Source organism: Lathyrus oleraceus, chromosome 3, assembly GCF_024323335.1.
Source record: "Lathyrus oleraceus cultivar Zhongwan6 chromosome 3, CAAS_Psat_ZW6_1.0, whole genome shotgun sequence".
In the NCBI taxonomy this organism is placed as follows: domain Eukaryota; kingdom Viridiplantae; phylum Streptophyta; class Magnoliopsida; order Fabales; family Fabaceae; genus Lathyrus; species Lathyrus oleraceus.
In genome coordinates this window covers 507,668,174-507,684,626 of record NC_066581.1, presented here as the reverse complement: position 1 = coordinate 507,684,626, position 16,453 = coordinate 507,668,174, and the positions used below count along the sequence as shown (strand labels likewise).

General features: G+C 36.5%; 3 protein-coding genes across 6 annotated transcripts in view; all 3 read right to left on the bottom strand.

Annotated features, from left to right (window-relative positions):
• Positions 1–8,399, bottom strand: part of LOC127131867 (probable ubiquitin-conjugating enzyme E2 25) — a 30,631-nt gene extending 22,232 nt beyond the window's left edge. Inside the window, exons 1-4 of the mRNA XM_051060758.1 lie at positions 8,340–8,399; positions 7,175–7,315; positions 6,164–7,084; positions 5,985–6,116 (exon numbers count right to left, since the gene is read on the bottom strand). Coding sequence (XP_050916715.1) covers positions 5,985–6,116; positions 6,164–7,084; positions 7,175–7,315; positions 8,340–8,399 — 1,254 coding nt within the window. The remainder of the gene's footprint in view (positions 1–5,984; positions 6,117–6,163; positions 7,085–7,174; positions 7,316–8,339) is intronic.
• LOC127128444 (uncharacterized) overlaps positions 1–16,453 on the bottom strand; it is a 59,372-nt gene that overhangs the window by 18,245 nt on the left and 24,674 nt on the right. Inside the window, exons 1-2 of one of the 4 annotated variants that reach the window (XM_051057790.1) lie at positions 5,841–5,910; positions 5,324–5,463 (exon numbers count right to left, since the gene is read on the bottom strand). The exons of 1 other annotated variant lie outside the window; for it this stretch is intronic. In XM_051057790.1, coding sequence (XP_050913747.1) covers positions 5,324–5,382 — 59 coding nt within the window. In that variant the 5' untranslated portion in view covers positions 5,383–5,463; positions 5,841–5,910. Of the gene's footprint in view, positions 1–5,323; positions 5,464–5,840; positions 5,911–8,562; positions 8,730–16,453 lie in introns of those variants that run through there. 2 more of the 4 variants (XM_051057794.1, XM_051057791.1) reach the window with 2 other exon arrangements.
• Positions 12,021–13,553, bottom strand: LOC127128446 (protein MAIN-LIKE 2-like). The gene is made up of 2 exons (XM_051057797.1): positions 13,347–13,553; positions 12,021–13,245 (listed from the first exon to the last, which is right to left on the bottom strand). Exons 1-2 carry the CDS (start codon positions 13,404–13,406, stop codon positions 12,835–12,837), a joined length of 471 nt encoding a protein of 156 aa, XP_050913754.1. The 5' UTR covers positions 13,407–13,553; the 3' UTR covers positions 12,021–12,834.

Below are 16,453 nucleotides of genomic sequence, written 5' to 3'. Positions count from 1 at the left end.
CTAATAATAATAATAATAATAATAATAATAATAATAATAATAATAATAATAATGCTACTGGTAGTGGTACTCATGCTCATACTCATAATAATAATAATACTAATAATAATAATAATAATAATAGTACTAATAATAATAATAATAATAATAGTAATAATACTGGTACTGGTACTAATACTAATACTAGATAATAATCTGATTTATTTCATACACAGATTCACATTAAAGAGGTTTCCTAATAGGATGTAAGCTAAACATATAAGCAAAGAAAGAGATAAACAAAAATAAATTGACAATGGATCTTTTGCCATCTTAAGAATGCATTAATAATTCATCCGAACTATATACAGTATTGAGAACTATGAGCAGACCATTGAGTCTATATAACAAGGTTCAACAATGTAAACATAAAACAAAACCTTCTATTAAATTAAACCTTTATCAAGAAAATGTAGCAACTATTCCAACGGCTTGTTGCAAGTCTCAAAATTGGGTTCATCGTCGAGGATATATACTTGTACGATCCACGCCAACAAACTTACACACCAAACACCTCAACATCTAACCCCCAACATTGTCAGACCGGATACACACAACCTCGTGTCCGTCAAACTTTCCATTCCACCAACACACAAACATACAACCAAAACATGTCATACACCCAACCCCAATATCAAGAGCATATCACATACCACCACCAACAAATTGATCATCAACCTGAGACTCAACATCACTTCACACCCAACACATCACCCTACCAAAGCCGCCTTAGTCAGAACACCCCACGATCATTCAACACCAACCGCCCCTCCTCCTACCATAGCCAAGAAGCTCAAACCTCACAAAACCAAAACCTCCAACAACCTTATCTCTACCAAACACCCCAACAATCTTTCCAATCTTTCCTCGACGCATCATTCACAATTATGTCTCCCTTCAACCGTCCCGGTCGCCCACCAATTAGTCAAACACAACCCAACTACTCTGGTATGGGTCATGAACTCAGCTACGGCGGTACACCTTCGATGCATACTGAAGACTATGCCGATTTGTCTGACTATCTCAATAGGCCATCTCCTGTAGTTTTTAAAAGGAGTCGCCAATTGGATTGACGCATCTTCCTAAAAGTGGGATACTTTGGAAATTTTTTTGAAAACAGAGTTATTTTGGGAATTTTCTTGAAAAACAGGGTAATTTTCGTAAAAAATTCTACTTTATTTCCAAAATGCTTGCGAGTCTCAAAATCCATTACTAAAAAATTGAAAAAATAACTCTTTCTGACTTCAAGAAAGTCGTGAAATTGATTTTGAAATCTCTTTAACAATAAATAAATAATAATAATAATAATAATAATAATAATGATGATAATGATGATAATTATAATAATAGTAATGATAATAATAATAATAATAATAATAATAAGTAATAATAATAATAATAATAACAACAATAATAATAATAATAATAATAATAGTACTACTACTAATAATAATAATAATAATAATAATAATAGTACTAATACTAATACTAATACTTATACTCATACTCATACTAATAGTAATACTCATACTAATAATAATAATAACAATAATAACAATAATAATAATAATAATAATAATAATAATTATAATAGTAGTACTAATAATAATAATAATAATAATAGTAATAATACTAATACTAATACTAATACTGCTACCGGTAGTGGTACTCATGCTCATACTCATGCTCATACTCACACTCATAATAATAATAATAATAATAATAATAATAATAATAATAATAATAATAATAATAATAATAATAGTACTAATAATAATAATAATAATAGTAATAATACTAATAATGTTACTGGTACTGGTACTCATACTAATACTAGATAATAATCTGATTTATTTCTTACACAGATTCACATTAAAGAGGTTTCCTAATAGGATGTAAGCTAAACATATAAGCAAAGAAAGAGATAAACAAAAATAAATTGACAATGGATCTTCTGCCATCTTAAGAATGCATTAATAATTCATCCGAACTATATACAGTATTGAGAACTATGAGCAGGCCATTGAGTCTATATAACAAGGTTCAACAATGTAAACATAAAACAAAACCTTCTATTAAATTAAACCTTTATCAAGAAAATGTAGCAACTATTCCAACGGCTTGTTGCAAGTCTCAAAATTGGGTTTATCAAGAAAATGTAGCAACTATTCCAACGGCTTGTTGCTTACCGTTGATGAAGACAGGAATTTCTCACAGTCCTTGGCTCCAACTTGTGTAAACTCTTTAACAAGCATATCCACATATGCAGCTAAAGAATTCTTAAACTCCTTTGAGCAGCTCTTGTCACCCTGATCAACATCCTGAACTCCGCCTTTCACCAAACAACCAACTTGAGCACCATCCTTGTATGCTTTACAAGCCACTAAAATGTCCTGAGCTCGCCTGCAGAAGTGCCCCTTAACAAAGTCCTCAAAACTCTGAAAAACTCAAAATAACCTAAATAGTCAGTTTTTATCCCAAAAGTTATAAGTTACAAGGCAATAGTATACATAAATAAAAAAACTAAATAAACCCATCACTTATTATATAACCTGGCTTACCAATCAATCATAACAGCAGTGAATAAATTTTAGTGTATAGTTAAAGAAACCTAATGTGATAAATTGAGGGGAAGATAGCCTAGAGTGTTTAAGTTACCATCACATAGCTCCTTCCCAATATGCTTCTGTGTCTGCTATTTCGTGCCCATTCCAAAAACTATACAGGAAACACATTCTCACCTAGGATGGTGTCAGATTATGATTGATGAGATGACAACTCTAGAATTTAACCAGACTTGGACTTGTGTCCTCCTCACCTACAGAGAAATCTATTGTTGGTTGTCGTAGGACCAGATGGTCAGATAGATCGCTTGAAAGCTTGTTTTGTTGCTAAAGGCTATACTCAAATTTCAGTTTCGATTATGGTGATACTTTTTCTCCAATTGCAAATATGACTTTCTTATCAATGGCAGCTATGCACAGTTAGCCTCTCTATTAGTTGGATATCAAAAATGCTTTTTTACAAGGTGATTTAACCAAGGTCTATTTGGAGCAACCGCCAGGGTTCATTGCTCGGGGGGAGTCTTGTGGCTTTGTTTGTAAAGTTACGAAAAGCCTTATATGGTCTCAAGCATAGTTCTACAGCATGAGTTTGGTAGATTCAGTTCAGATCTTTGTGAATTTGGCATGGTCCGCAACGAAGCCGGCCATTCAGTGTTTTAAAGACCAATGCATTTATATTGTTGATTATATGGATGACATTGTTATCACAGGAAATGACCAAAGAGGCATTCATGATCTGAAGCAATATCAGATACGCAATCACTCAGAGGAAGTATGCTCTTAGAGGAATTGTTATCGTGGAATTGAAGTAGCTAAGTCAAAATCCGATACGTGATCTCTCAGAGGAAGTATGCTCTTGAGATTTTGGAGGAGACGAGCCATGAAAACATATGGCTTTCGCTTAAGCCGAAGTAAGACAATGTAAACCTATATTTATTTGTTTGGTACCTTTGGTACCTTCTATCTGTTTTGTATCTTGACTTCGGTCTTTCTTTTATTTCTAATATTTTTAATATATTATATATGTTTTTGCACTTCAAAAAATAAGAGTAAGGTCAGAAAAGAAGAAGTGTTTTTAACCTAAAGGTGAAAGTTGAAGATCATATCATACCACAAGTCATCCGATTTAAATATCTTTGATTCATAATACAAAACAATGGAGAAATAGAAGGAGATGTAAATCATGGAATTAAAATTGGATGGTTGAAATGGAGAAGGACCTCAAGGGATTTTATGTGACACAAAAGTACCGCTCAAGCTAAAGGAAAAAAAAATTAACGGACGGCAGTATGACCTGCAATGTTTTACGGGACTGAATGTTGGACGGTTTAGAACCAACACGAGAATAAAATAAACGTAGCAGAGAGGAGGATGTTGCATTGGATGTGTGGTAAGACTAGACGAAAGCACCTACGATAGAAAAGATGGTGAGGATTTTGTTGTAAGGAGTAGATCAGATGGAGAGGATTCATTTCGAACAACTTAAGGTAGAGAGAGACACATAAAAATTATAAGAGAAACTATTAAAAAAGATCTCGAGATTAATAAATTGGGTAGAAACATGGTCTTTGATAGAAGATTATGGTGTAATTTGGACCATAATTTGATCCATGTAGTTGACCCCACTTAATGGAATAAGGCTTGTTTGGTGTTGTACATTGTGAGTGTTAGACTGTTAGTTAAGAAAACACACTCATAAACATTTTCCTTAGAGTCAATAAAAGGACTCGTCCACTTTTGCTTTAATGATCTATGTATTTATTGTATAGGGTTGATATACGGTATCGTGTAATAGGAATATAATATTTTGCAGTGCTGCGTAGTTGAAACTTGAAACAAACGTTTAACAGTTGAAGATTTAGTATATATACTGGATACTTAAACAACTGCTTAGGGATACTTAAACAACTGCTTAGGGATACCTAAAATAATTGCTTAGAGATACTTAAATAAAGACTGCTGTGAATTGTGAATAACGTAGATCCAGTATGTCTAGCTTATATATCACTAGAAGTATATATATTTTGAAGGGGACTGAATCAAAATTCTCAATATCATTTGCCTATGCTTAGGTGATTGTTCTATAATGTTAAACTATTTTATAAATTAGCAAAGACAATGGCTATCATTATTCTCTTCTGACTCTCCAAAGCTTACCAAAAGGCACGTCAGAAGAATTTCTAGGCATCACTTTGCCGTGGTGCAATGAGTGAACATGACAACTAACAAAAGAAACTATTTAAAACAAAATATGTTATATGAGAATAGATAAAGAGTTGAAACCAAGATATGCTTCTAGAATCAAACCTTTGGAGGCCTTCTTATCAGATAAACCATTGTCCTCAATGATAAGAGGAATGTGTCTTCATTATACCGCAGGGATCTAGTTTCACCCTCAGCAGAACCACTCAAACGTGCATATCCAGGCTCATTAAAATAAGGCTGTGTATTCAAGATTAGACCTTGTATAGAGACCAGGACCTGTAAAATTGTTGAAACACCTGGGAGCCACTTCTCATTCTTATTGCCAGACCAGGTGTTAAGTAGACTAAGGCACACCTTGCCACAATTATATAAATTTGGGTTGAGCCGAAGTCCACCAGAGTGGTAGTAGACTTGCTGCATTGAAAAATGTCCCTTGAGTCAGACTTTGAATTAAAGGTTAAAAATAGTGTACATAAGAATACTGCAAGTCAGATGCGGTAATCTCAACAACATACCGGGGGTACATTGGGAAAGCCACTTGGAAAGGAAACATCAAAAAAGAAAATGCCATCATGATAAGGAGTTCCCTCTGCTCCAATAATTACAGCCCTCAACAGATCTATTCTTGATTCATAAACTCTGACAAATATTGAATCTAATAGAAATAAAAGAAAATGTCAAAGAAACAGCTAGAGATTGTACAAAAACTCAGTAACAGGTTGCTCATTATGATATTAAAAACACAATTTACAATTATTTTACAGATTTTTGAACCTCCAGCTTCAGAACAAGTAGCTATCTCTACCAAGCAAAAGAAAGACAAAAACTATTTTATAAGGATGTACACTTAACAAATGCAGCCAAACTAATGGCCTTTGGGTTTGACAAAAACCGCCAAGGTATATTAATAACAATGAAGTCAAGCACACAATAAAAATCCTCCAGCTTTAAAAAAAACAAATACAAGAAGTGATATGATAAGGAAAATATTACAGCCCATTCGTGACAGAAATACTGAAAAAACAACTTTACCTGGTAAATCCTTCTCCAATAACTTCCATTCTTCCTGAATTCTTTTAACCCAATTCTTTGAATGCTGTTCAGGAAACAAATTAATGGTTAAACAATATAGTTAAGATTAAAACTGGAACAAAATACATATAAAAAAAAAATTACCTGTGTCGTGGAAGAATTGGTGCGAACAAAGTAATGGTCTGAAGTGTCGTCAACAGTGTCAAATTGCTTAAAGTTTTGAAATTTCTCAAGAATTTCTTCTCTGGCTTCATCAGAGATGGTCACAACAGTACACTATCAGCAGTTGTGCCATTATTTCCATCTCTTGCAGTATTGTGAACCCAAGGGTTATTGAACATTTGCGCAGGTGTGGTATGAAGAGGAACAAATGGATTGGAAAAACCTGGATAAGCTGTATAATTTGGAAATGGATTAAAATGAGAAGAATTCAACCAAGGATTTGCAAATTCAGTTCCTGGAAAATGAATTGATCCATCTACATGTCCATAGAAATTTGAATAATGTGAACTGATACTTCCAGTTCCAGCTGCTTTCTTTGCACTTTCAAGTAGTTTCCAATGAGGTGAACCACCTCCATGTGGCAGCTTCATGACCCCTGAGTTGTCTACAGAGCCATGGTTAGTTGAAGAACCAAAAAAATAAGGCTTCTTTTTACCAGAAGGTCCCAAAGACAAACTAGATGTAGATGACTCCACTCCTAATGCCAACTTTAACTTGCGTCTCCTGCTCTGTGTTGCGTCAATTATTTTCTTACTAGGGTCAACTTGAGAAAATAATTGAGAAGATAAGTGATTTTGCACACTAGAACTACCTACTACAGGTCCTTGGGTTTCAGGCTTAATAGGCTCAAATGACCATGAAGGCTGAAATAAGCCATTAACTTGAGAATGTTTAGAATCAGATTGCGGAATATGAAAGCTAGGATAGAATAAACTACTTTCAGCATTCTTAGAACTTAGATTGTATTCCTTCAACCAAGGAACAGGTGCCTCAATACCAGGAGGTATGTTTGCATTGTCAAAATGCTCCTGCAGTAAAGTATAATTATCTACATCCATATAATCATCCGGAATAATATCACAGAAGCCATCATCATCATCGTCATACAAGTGGTCAGACTCATCCTCATCAATGTTGATTAAGTTATTTGATACAGAAGTATAACCATTGGAAGACTCTACCCTGCTACTTGGTCCAGATTTGTCAATCACAGGCGGATAATATATATTATCAAAGTCTTCCTGAAAATGGTTTCAAGAAAATTTTAGTCATTGTTAAAGTTAGAGACAATAATATCAATCAGCTACAAGAAAGACGTCTTATTCACAAACCATAGTTTGATGATCACCAGAACCGTTGCGAACAGATTCAGTTGTCTTCCCCTTATTACTTTCAACAATGTTTTCACCAATTAACACTAAATCTGTTGTGTCGTCATCATTGTCGATGTCGATCACATCCCGAAAAATGACCTACAGAAGAAAAATACTGTTGTGACATCCAAGAAAATAATAGACATAGAGAAACCATTAAATCTTAGAAAAACAAGAGTGCAAGGCAAGTTAGAACTAAGAGCATAGGTGTGCTTTAGATGTGTACGTAAAAGACATAAATGATATAATCCAATCAATGTCAATTTGAATATCTCCTAGTCAAAAGTAGGAAGAAAAGCAGTGCTTTGTAAATAAGTCAAATGGATATATTTACACAAGGTAAACAGGTAGTGTAACAGAAACTATCGAAACTAATTTTCAAGTGAATATTTTCAACCAACCCATGCAAATTCCTTGACCCTGATAACCAAAGTTAGTATCAGCATACATTTCACTTCACATAAAAGTGGCATTGACTACTGATAAATAACATGTCATCATCAAACAATCAGATCAATCGGTCAGGGGATGAAAATCCTCCTATGTATAATGGGGAAATAACAAAGTGTCATCTGATTGATCAATAAGAAAGAAAGTTAATGGGGGAAATGCTGGTAAAACACGCAGCCTCTCCGCTAATTGGAACAAGCAATTCAGTCCACTTTTCCCCGCTTGACAACCTTATTTACGCGTATTGCAGAATTATGTTGTCCCATTTCCGAATTCTTCTTGAATCTTAACCCATTGTAATCTTTTTTTTTATTCCGTTAAACATAGCTCTCACCATTGTTCACTCCCTCTTTAACCGCAGAGTAGTACTCATCTTTAATTTCGAATTGAATGGTATACTATTTCCCTTTCTCCCTTACTCCAAGAATAGTTCATTCAGTCTTTATCGCAATATACATTCTCAAGTGAACTAAAGACGTGCTGCAAACCGGAACATACGTCCTAAATTGCAGTTCAAAGGTGGGTTCAATGAATTCCCAACAAATGAACCAATTAATTTTTTAAAACATCAACTAGTTTTGGTACCAACAATAACCATGGATATAAGGTTAAGAAGTAAACCTAAAATAGAACAGAACCAGAAAAATAAAAGATTAGCGAGGAACGATGATACCTCTTTGTGCGGCTTGATAGTTCGCTGTGGTGGTGGAATCTCGATCACATCAGGGTCCATGAAGCTATGAGAACTGCTACCAGAATACACACTCCTACTGTGACAGAGGAAAAAAAGAGTGACTCTGTGTTTTCAATTTCAAGTGTACGTAATCGCGATCGCAAGAAAAAGAAAAACTCAATCAAAAAAAAAAGCTAAACCGAAAAGAGAAGGAGAAACCGACGAGTTGGAACTCTGAAATGAATGTTCAGATAGCGAAATTGAATAAACAAGTTGGTCAGAGAAAAATCAGAAAACAGGAGAATGCAAATGCCTCTGATGTGATGAATGAGTAAATGTCTTATGATACTGCCTTCGCGCGCTTGTGATGAAGATCAATATGGATTAAGACTACACCGTGTTTTTTACTTCTCACAAACCCTTTTTTGTTTGGTTATATCTAAAAAGACACTCTTTTTCTAGTAATTTACGTTTTAGCCACTATTGTTGAGTGATAGAATCTGTTGTCTTTTTTGGCTCTTTTATTTCCACTCCAACTAAATATTTTATTTAAACAATCCAAAACTTTTTTTTGTCATACTGTAAATTATAAAGGTAGTTATACTTTCAGAATAATTGTTCGGACATTTTTCCATTTCGTTAATGTCCTTTTTTGCGTTAAAGTATACGCGTCTCTAACTAATTTGTATTCATTTCAAAAAACACAAATGTTTGATTTAGTATAATATATATATATATATATATATATATATATATATATATATATATATATATATATATATATATATATATATGCTGTTTTAAGAATTAAATATTGTTAAATGATGGGATTAATGATGGGACTCAAAATGAAGAGGCGCCTCTAACAATCGGAGAAATAGGGGGGAGACCGTAGTAAACACGAAGCATATGATCATAATTCATTGAGGTGTTAATCTTGCAAGTTCATCCCAATCTTTTTGCATTGAAATCTTATTTTGATCTCGTTTCATATTCTTGGTGTCATCACATAACATTGACGTCATATGTGGAAATTGACATCTAATTATCTCGAATCTCTACAAAATCGTCGTCTTTTTACAGTAATTCGACAATAATCGATCAATCTCGTGAAAGTCACCTCAACAAACGCTACAATAGGCAATGTTCTAATCTTGGTAAATGGTGTGCATGAATAACCAACGAGGGAGACTCCACTCCCTCTGACAGTGAAGATTGATCTAATCTTGGTAAATGGTGTGCATGAGTAACCAATTAATGTAAATTAACTCATTTTTATGGTTATGATTTATAAAAAATCAAACCATTTATCACAAAAATCATAGTGAAATTTATAATCGATTTCGAACCAATTTAAAACCGATTCTAAATGTGTTTTGATTTCAATTCAAATTATTTAATTAAATCTAAATTTCACTTCTTTTAAATTAATATCAATTTTTAATTTTAAATCCTTAAAACAAATTTTACGAGGCAAATTTACCGAGATAACCCACTTTTTCGAAGAAATTCCCAAAATAACCCACTTTTCAGCAAAATTCCCAAAATACCCCACTTTTAGGAGGAGGCGCCAATTGGATTGGCGACCCCTCTTAAAAATTGCAAGGAGGCGCCAATTGGATTGGCTAGGGCACCTGCCCTAGCCAATCCAATTGGCGCCTATGTGTAATTTTTAAGAGGGGGCGCGCCAATCCAATTGGCGCCTCCCTTAAAAAAGCCTCAAATGAAAAAACCTCCAACATGAAAGTTGTAGATCTTTTCAAGAAAATGAATTTGGATATAAATTTTGCATCATTTGGATTTTTTATGAGAAAGTTATGGGCAGTTGAAGTTGGACTTCTGAGTTTTTCAACTATAATCTGACCCATAATGTCTTGCATTATTTCATGTGTTTCTTTTAGAGTTATGAAATTTTGTCCAACATAACAACTGAAGTAGACATCTTAAATTTTCCAATGCACTTTGTCCCACCTCAAAATAATTAAAAATGAGTGAGTTAGGTTCCTGCGAAGTTGACCCAAACTTAGGGTTTCTGTCAAAACATGTGTATGTGAATTTTGCCAAAAAGGACCAACTTCAAGCCCTTCTGTTTGAATGATAAAAGCCTCAAATGACAAAACCTTCAACATAAAAGTTGTAGATCTTTTCAAGATAATGAATTTGGACTAAAGTTTTGCATCATTTGCAATTTTTATGAGAAAGGTATGGGCACCTGAACTTGGACTCTTTGACATTTTAACTGTTATCTGACCTATAATGTTTTGTATTATTGCATGTGTCTGTGTTAGAGTTATGAATTTTTGTCCAACATAACAAGTGAAGTAGACATCTTAAATTTTCCAATTCACTTGGTCCCACCTCAAAATAATTAAAAATGAGTGAGTTAGGTCCTTGCGAACTTGACCCAAAATTAGGGTTTCTGTCAAAACATGTGTATGTGAATTTTGCCAAAAGGGACCAAATTCAAGCCCTTCTGTTTGAATGATAAAAGCCTCAAATGATAAAACCCTCAACATAAAAGTTTTAGATCTTTTCAAGATAATGAATTTGGACAAAAAATTTGCATCATTTGCATTTTTTATGAGAAAGGTATGGGCACCTGAACTTGGACTCTTTGACATTTCAATTGTTATCTGACCTATAATGTTTTGTATTATCATATGTGTTTATTTTAGAATTATGAAATTTTGTCCAACATAACAATTTAAGTAGACATCTCAATGGAGTTTCAGTCAAAACATGTGTATGTGAATTTTGCCAAAATGGAGTTTAGACAAAGAAACCTAATGTTTGGAGTTTACACAAAGATAAATTTGATATAATACGAATTCATATTAATAAAATTTGGATTTTACACAAAGAATCCTAATGGTGATGACCGGGTCACCTAACCGACCTCCGGTCCCACATCCCCTAGCTACCCTAACCCTTGGCCCTAACCCACGTTGACGATTCTGCACCGGTGTTTGTTCATCTGATGGTCCAGGAGCGTCATTACCTCCTACAGGAGAAGATCCGTTGAGGTATTCAGCCAACTCAGCATAGTCTTCAGTATTCAATGATGGTGTACCGGCGTAGCTGAGCTCATGACCCATGCCAGAGAAGTTGGGGTGTGGTTGACTCATGGATGGGCGACCGGACGGTTGAAGGGAGACATGGGTGACAATGATGGGTCTAGGAAAGGTTGGAAAGGTTGTTGGGGTGTTTGGAAGACATATGGTTGTGGGATGTTTTGGTATTGTGATGTTTGGGGTTCTTGGCTACGGTAGGTGATGGGGCGGTTAGTGTTTTGGCTAAGGCGACTTTGGTAGGGTGATGGTGTGGGTGCGAAGCGATGTTCGGTCTGAGGTTGATGGTCCATTTGTTGGTGGTGGTATGGGGGATGTTCTTGGTATTGGGGTTGGGTGAATGGCATGTTTTGGTTGTATGTTTGTGTGTTTGTGGAAGGGAAAGTTTGACGGATAGGTGGTTGTGAGTAACCGGGCTGAGAATGTTGTTGGGGGTTAGATGTTGATCCTTCTTGTGTGTAACTTGTCTGGCGTGGGTCGTAGAGGTACATATCATCGGTGATGAATTGAAATCCAACCGATCTGTACCAAGCCATATAAGTACGACTTGGTTTTACCTCATTTGGCATGACTGCGTCAGTTAAGACATGGTCATGACGGTGCTTTCACTTGCGACACTATGATCTTGCGAAGGTTTTCCAAGGGTTGTAGTTCCATTGGTCGTTCACTTTACGCATATGCCATTCTCCTAGGCTAGCTGGGGGGTCTGGGATATTCTGGACCATACCGAACTGCAGCTTCACACGATCGATGTTGTGCATCTCCACTGTTGTGAACCGTATTATCGGTGTGCATGCTGTCCATACGGCTGCGTCTTCAGGGTTGACCTGATGCTCATGATCCATATTAAGGTATGGACGCCAAATGAACTGAAATGTTAAAGACGATAGGATTTAAATGAATGTAGAAAAAGTCAACATAATATGACGAATTAATGAAGTTATTTTGCTTACGTCTGTCGATCGAAGGTGATCCAACAGGTTGCGATACTGAGTAATACAGTGTCTCGGACATCTGCTGTAATTCATACCACGTGCCGACCATCTACACCAAAAAGTTAAAATAAATTAGTTATGGGTACTAAACTGTAAGGAAGTAAGTAAAGATATAGCAATTTAAACAACTTACTTTTTTGCATATGGAAAAGTGAAGGGGTTGTTATTGACCGGTGCTAGAGACGGTAGTCTTGACCATCCCCATGCTTGTAGCAAAACAGCACATCCAGAAAATGTAGATTTGTCTTTGTGGGAGTTTTTGCACAACGAACTATAGAGATAGGCTAGACATGCTGATCCCCAATTGTAACTACCTATTCTATCTATATGTCTAAGTAAAGGTAAGTACATAATATGCATGCTAGAACCACTACCTTCGGGAAATAAAAAGGATCCTAGTAACAACATAATGTAACATCTAGTTTTGATTATTCAAGCATCTTCGGTAGAATGCTCATCTAAATATAAACTATTATAATATGACTTTAGGCGTGAGAGTAGTATACCTTGACCTCTAGCATTATCATCTAACAAATCAGTGTCTAAAAGCTCCATGCAAATTGAATTTGCATAGTTGGTCTTACCATTAACAGCTTTGCCTTCAATTCGTAGTCCTAAAAGCATGTAGACATCTTCTAACGTCACGGTACACTCACCGGTTGGAAACCAAAATGTGTGTGTCTCTGGCCTCCATCTTTCGCATAAGGCTAGAATGAACTTGTTATCTATAGACCAAGACATAATCTTGCTAATGTGACCAAAACCGGCGAGTTCAACATAAGGTTGAATCATCGGGTCCATTGGGACAAATTCGTGGACTCGAGTTCGAAACCTTGATACATCCTATAATAGAAATAATATAACACTTGACTAAGTTGGTATTTCAAAATAAAATGGGGTTGGTGGAGATGAAACATAAAAAATTAGTATAAGAAAAAACTTACGTATGTTGCGATGTTTGCAACTGTTCCTCTGTGTGCTTCGCCCATTGTGAGTAAAGACATATTGTTGGGGAGTTGGTGTAGATGAAATTGGAAGATTTTGTTGAAGATGAAATTGTAAAAGAAGTAATGTAGATGAAGTAGTGAGAATGTTGGTGTGGAAGAATTGTTGAAGGAGTGGATGAATTTATAGGCAAATGGAGGAGAGCATAAAAAATTGTGTTTGCATGGTGTCTCCACCTCATTTGGCGACCATGTACAATAATAAAGAGGGGGCGCCATTCAAATTGGCGACACCATAGGGTACATGCATGCAAGGCTAGTTCTAAATGCTTGGTTTCGAGGACTGACTCCATGGGGGCGCCATTCAAATTGGCGACCATGTACAAGCCTTAAGTGTAGGTGCCAAACCAATTAGCGCCACCGTCTACATGTATGACACGTGGCATTCTTGTCTCCTGCATGCTGAACAACTCACTTATGGATGGCTTGCATGATTGACACATCATCTCTGACCATCTTAGGTGTCTGACACGTGTCTGTATTGTCTCCTGCATGCTGATGACTAGCTTCTTGATAGCTTGCATGGTTGACACATCATGTCTGACCATCTTAGGTGTCCGACACGTGGTTGTCTTGTCTCCTGCATGCTGATGACTAGCTTCTTGATAGCTTGCATGGTTGACACATCATGTCTGACCATCTTAGGTGTCTGACACGTGGTTGTCTTGTCTCCTGCATGTTGATGACTCACTTCTTGCAGGATTGACACATCATCTCAGACACGTGGCTCTCTAGTATCCTGCATGCTGAAGACTCACTTCTTGATAGGTTGCCTGTCTGACACATCATCTCACACTGTCTTGCCTGATTGAAACATCATCTCAGAACTGTCTTACATGTCCGACACATGGCTATCTTGTCTCCTGCATACTGAAGACTCACTTCTTGATAGCTTGCCTGGTTGACACATCAACTCACACTGTCTTGCAGGATTGACACATCATCTCAGACACGTGGCTCTCTAGTATCCTGCATGCTGAAGACTCACTTCTGTCTTGACTAGCTAGCATGCTTGACACATCAACTCACACTGTCTTGCATGACAGACACATCAACTCATGACTAGCTAGCATGCTTGACACATCAACTCACACTGTATTGCATGACAGACACCTCATCTCAGAACTGACTTGCATGCTTGACACATTATCTCAGAGTAGCTTCAATGTCCGACACATCATCTCAGAACTAGCTAGCATGTGAGACACTGATACCATCTATTTAAGTGTCTTACTATCAACATCCAAGACACTTCACTCACATTCATCTGCACTTGCAAAATAGTTTTCATCTCCAAAATGTCATCTTCATCATTATACAGTGTCAACGTTCACTGCAACGGTGAAACTTTTGAGTCTGAGCTTCATGGTTTTTGTTTTAGAAACACTGATACCATTAGAGTCACGATGAAGAGAAATGCAACCTTTTTGCATTTGAAAAAAAGAATACAATCCTTTATAGGATCAGGTATTGTGTCAAAGATGACATATCAAAATCCTATATTTTTTGAGAATGGTCAATGCAAGTTTTTCCCCCTTAAGATACGAGACGATGAAGATGTTGAAAACATGTTTCTTAGTCATGAACATTCAGGCATGGATTGTATCGAGTTGTACATTACTCTACAACCATGTATACCGTCTCAACAGTCTCAACTAACCGATCAGGATGCAGCTGGTGAAGATGCTGCAGATGATGCACAATGGTCAGATGAACTCAACCCAGAAGCAGAAGTAGAAGTCGACGTTGTTGATGAAGAAGAAGAGGAGACTGAGATACAGGTTGATCACATCCTGAACAACGACGATGAAGATGAGGCTCAACCACCACCAATACCTCCTAGTCATGCCTACAATCCTCCTCAACATATGACAAATATGGATCTTCACGACGATGAAACGTCCGACAGTGTCTTCTATAATCCGTATCCGAGACCAGTAGGCGAATTAAAGGTGGGAGACATGTTTCGTACCAAAGAAGAATGTGTCTTGGCAATCAAAAAATTCCACATGAACAACTTTGCTGACTTTACAGTGAAACGCACTGATTCTAGAAGGTATGTTATCGAATGTCGTAACATGCTTTGTAAGTTTCGTTTGGCTGCATCTTACAAGAAGAAAAATGACTCTTGGGAGATCGCTTCAATAGACCCACCACACAGTTGCGTTGCAACTAACGTTGAACAAGATCACCGTAAACTGAGCACAACTTTGATATGTCAAGACATTCTGCCATTGGTAAATAAAGACCCATCAGTGAAGGTGAGTATAATTATATCCCATATCCGAACAACATATAATTATACTCCATCCTACAAGAAAGCATGGATTGCGAGGACAAAGGCTGTTGAACAGGTTTTCGGCAACTGGGAGGATTCATTCAAGGAATTACCACGGTTTTTATGGGCACTAAAAACTTATGTCCCAGGAACTGTGGCAATTCTGGAGACAGTGCCAGCAATGATGCCAGACGGAACCTCTGCTACAGGTAATAGAATATTTCACCGTCTCTTTTGGGCATTTGACCCGTGCATCAAAGGTTTCGCTTTCTGCAAACCTCTCCTGCAAATTGATGGCACCTGGTTATATGGAAAACACAAGGGTACTTTGCTCATGGAAGTTGCACAAGACGGTAACAACAATGTATTTCCCATTGCCTTTGCTCTTGTTGAAGGTGAAACGGCTGGTGGATGGGGTTTCTTTCTTCGACATCTCAGAACGCATGTCGCTCCACAAGCCAATCTATGTTTGATTTCAGATAGACATGCTGCCATTGAAAGTGCCTACAACAACCATGACAACGGATGGCATGATCCCCCTTCTACACATGTCTACTGTATCAGACACATTGCACAAAACTTCATGCGTGCTATAAAAGATAAGAATCTTCGCAAGAAGGTGGTGAATGTTGGGTATGCTTTAACTCAACCGTCATTTCAATATTATCGTGATGAGATTCGACTGTCTAATGAAGAAGAGGGGAGATGGATAAATAACATCCCAGTAGAGCAGTGGACAAGAGCATTTGACGGTGGTTGTCGATGGGGC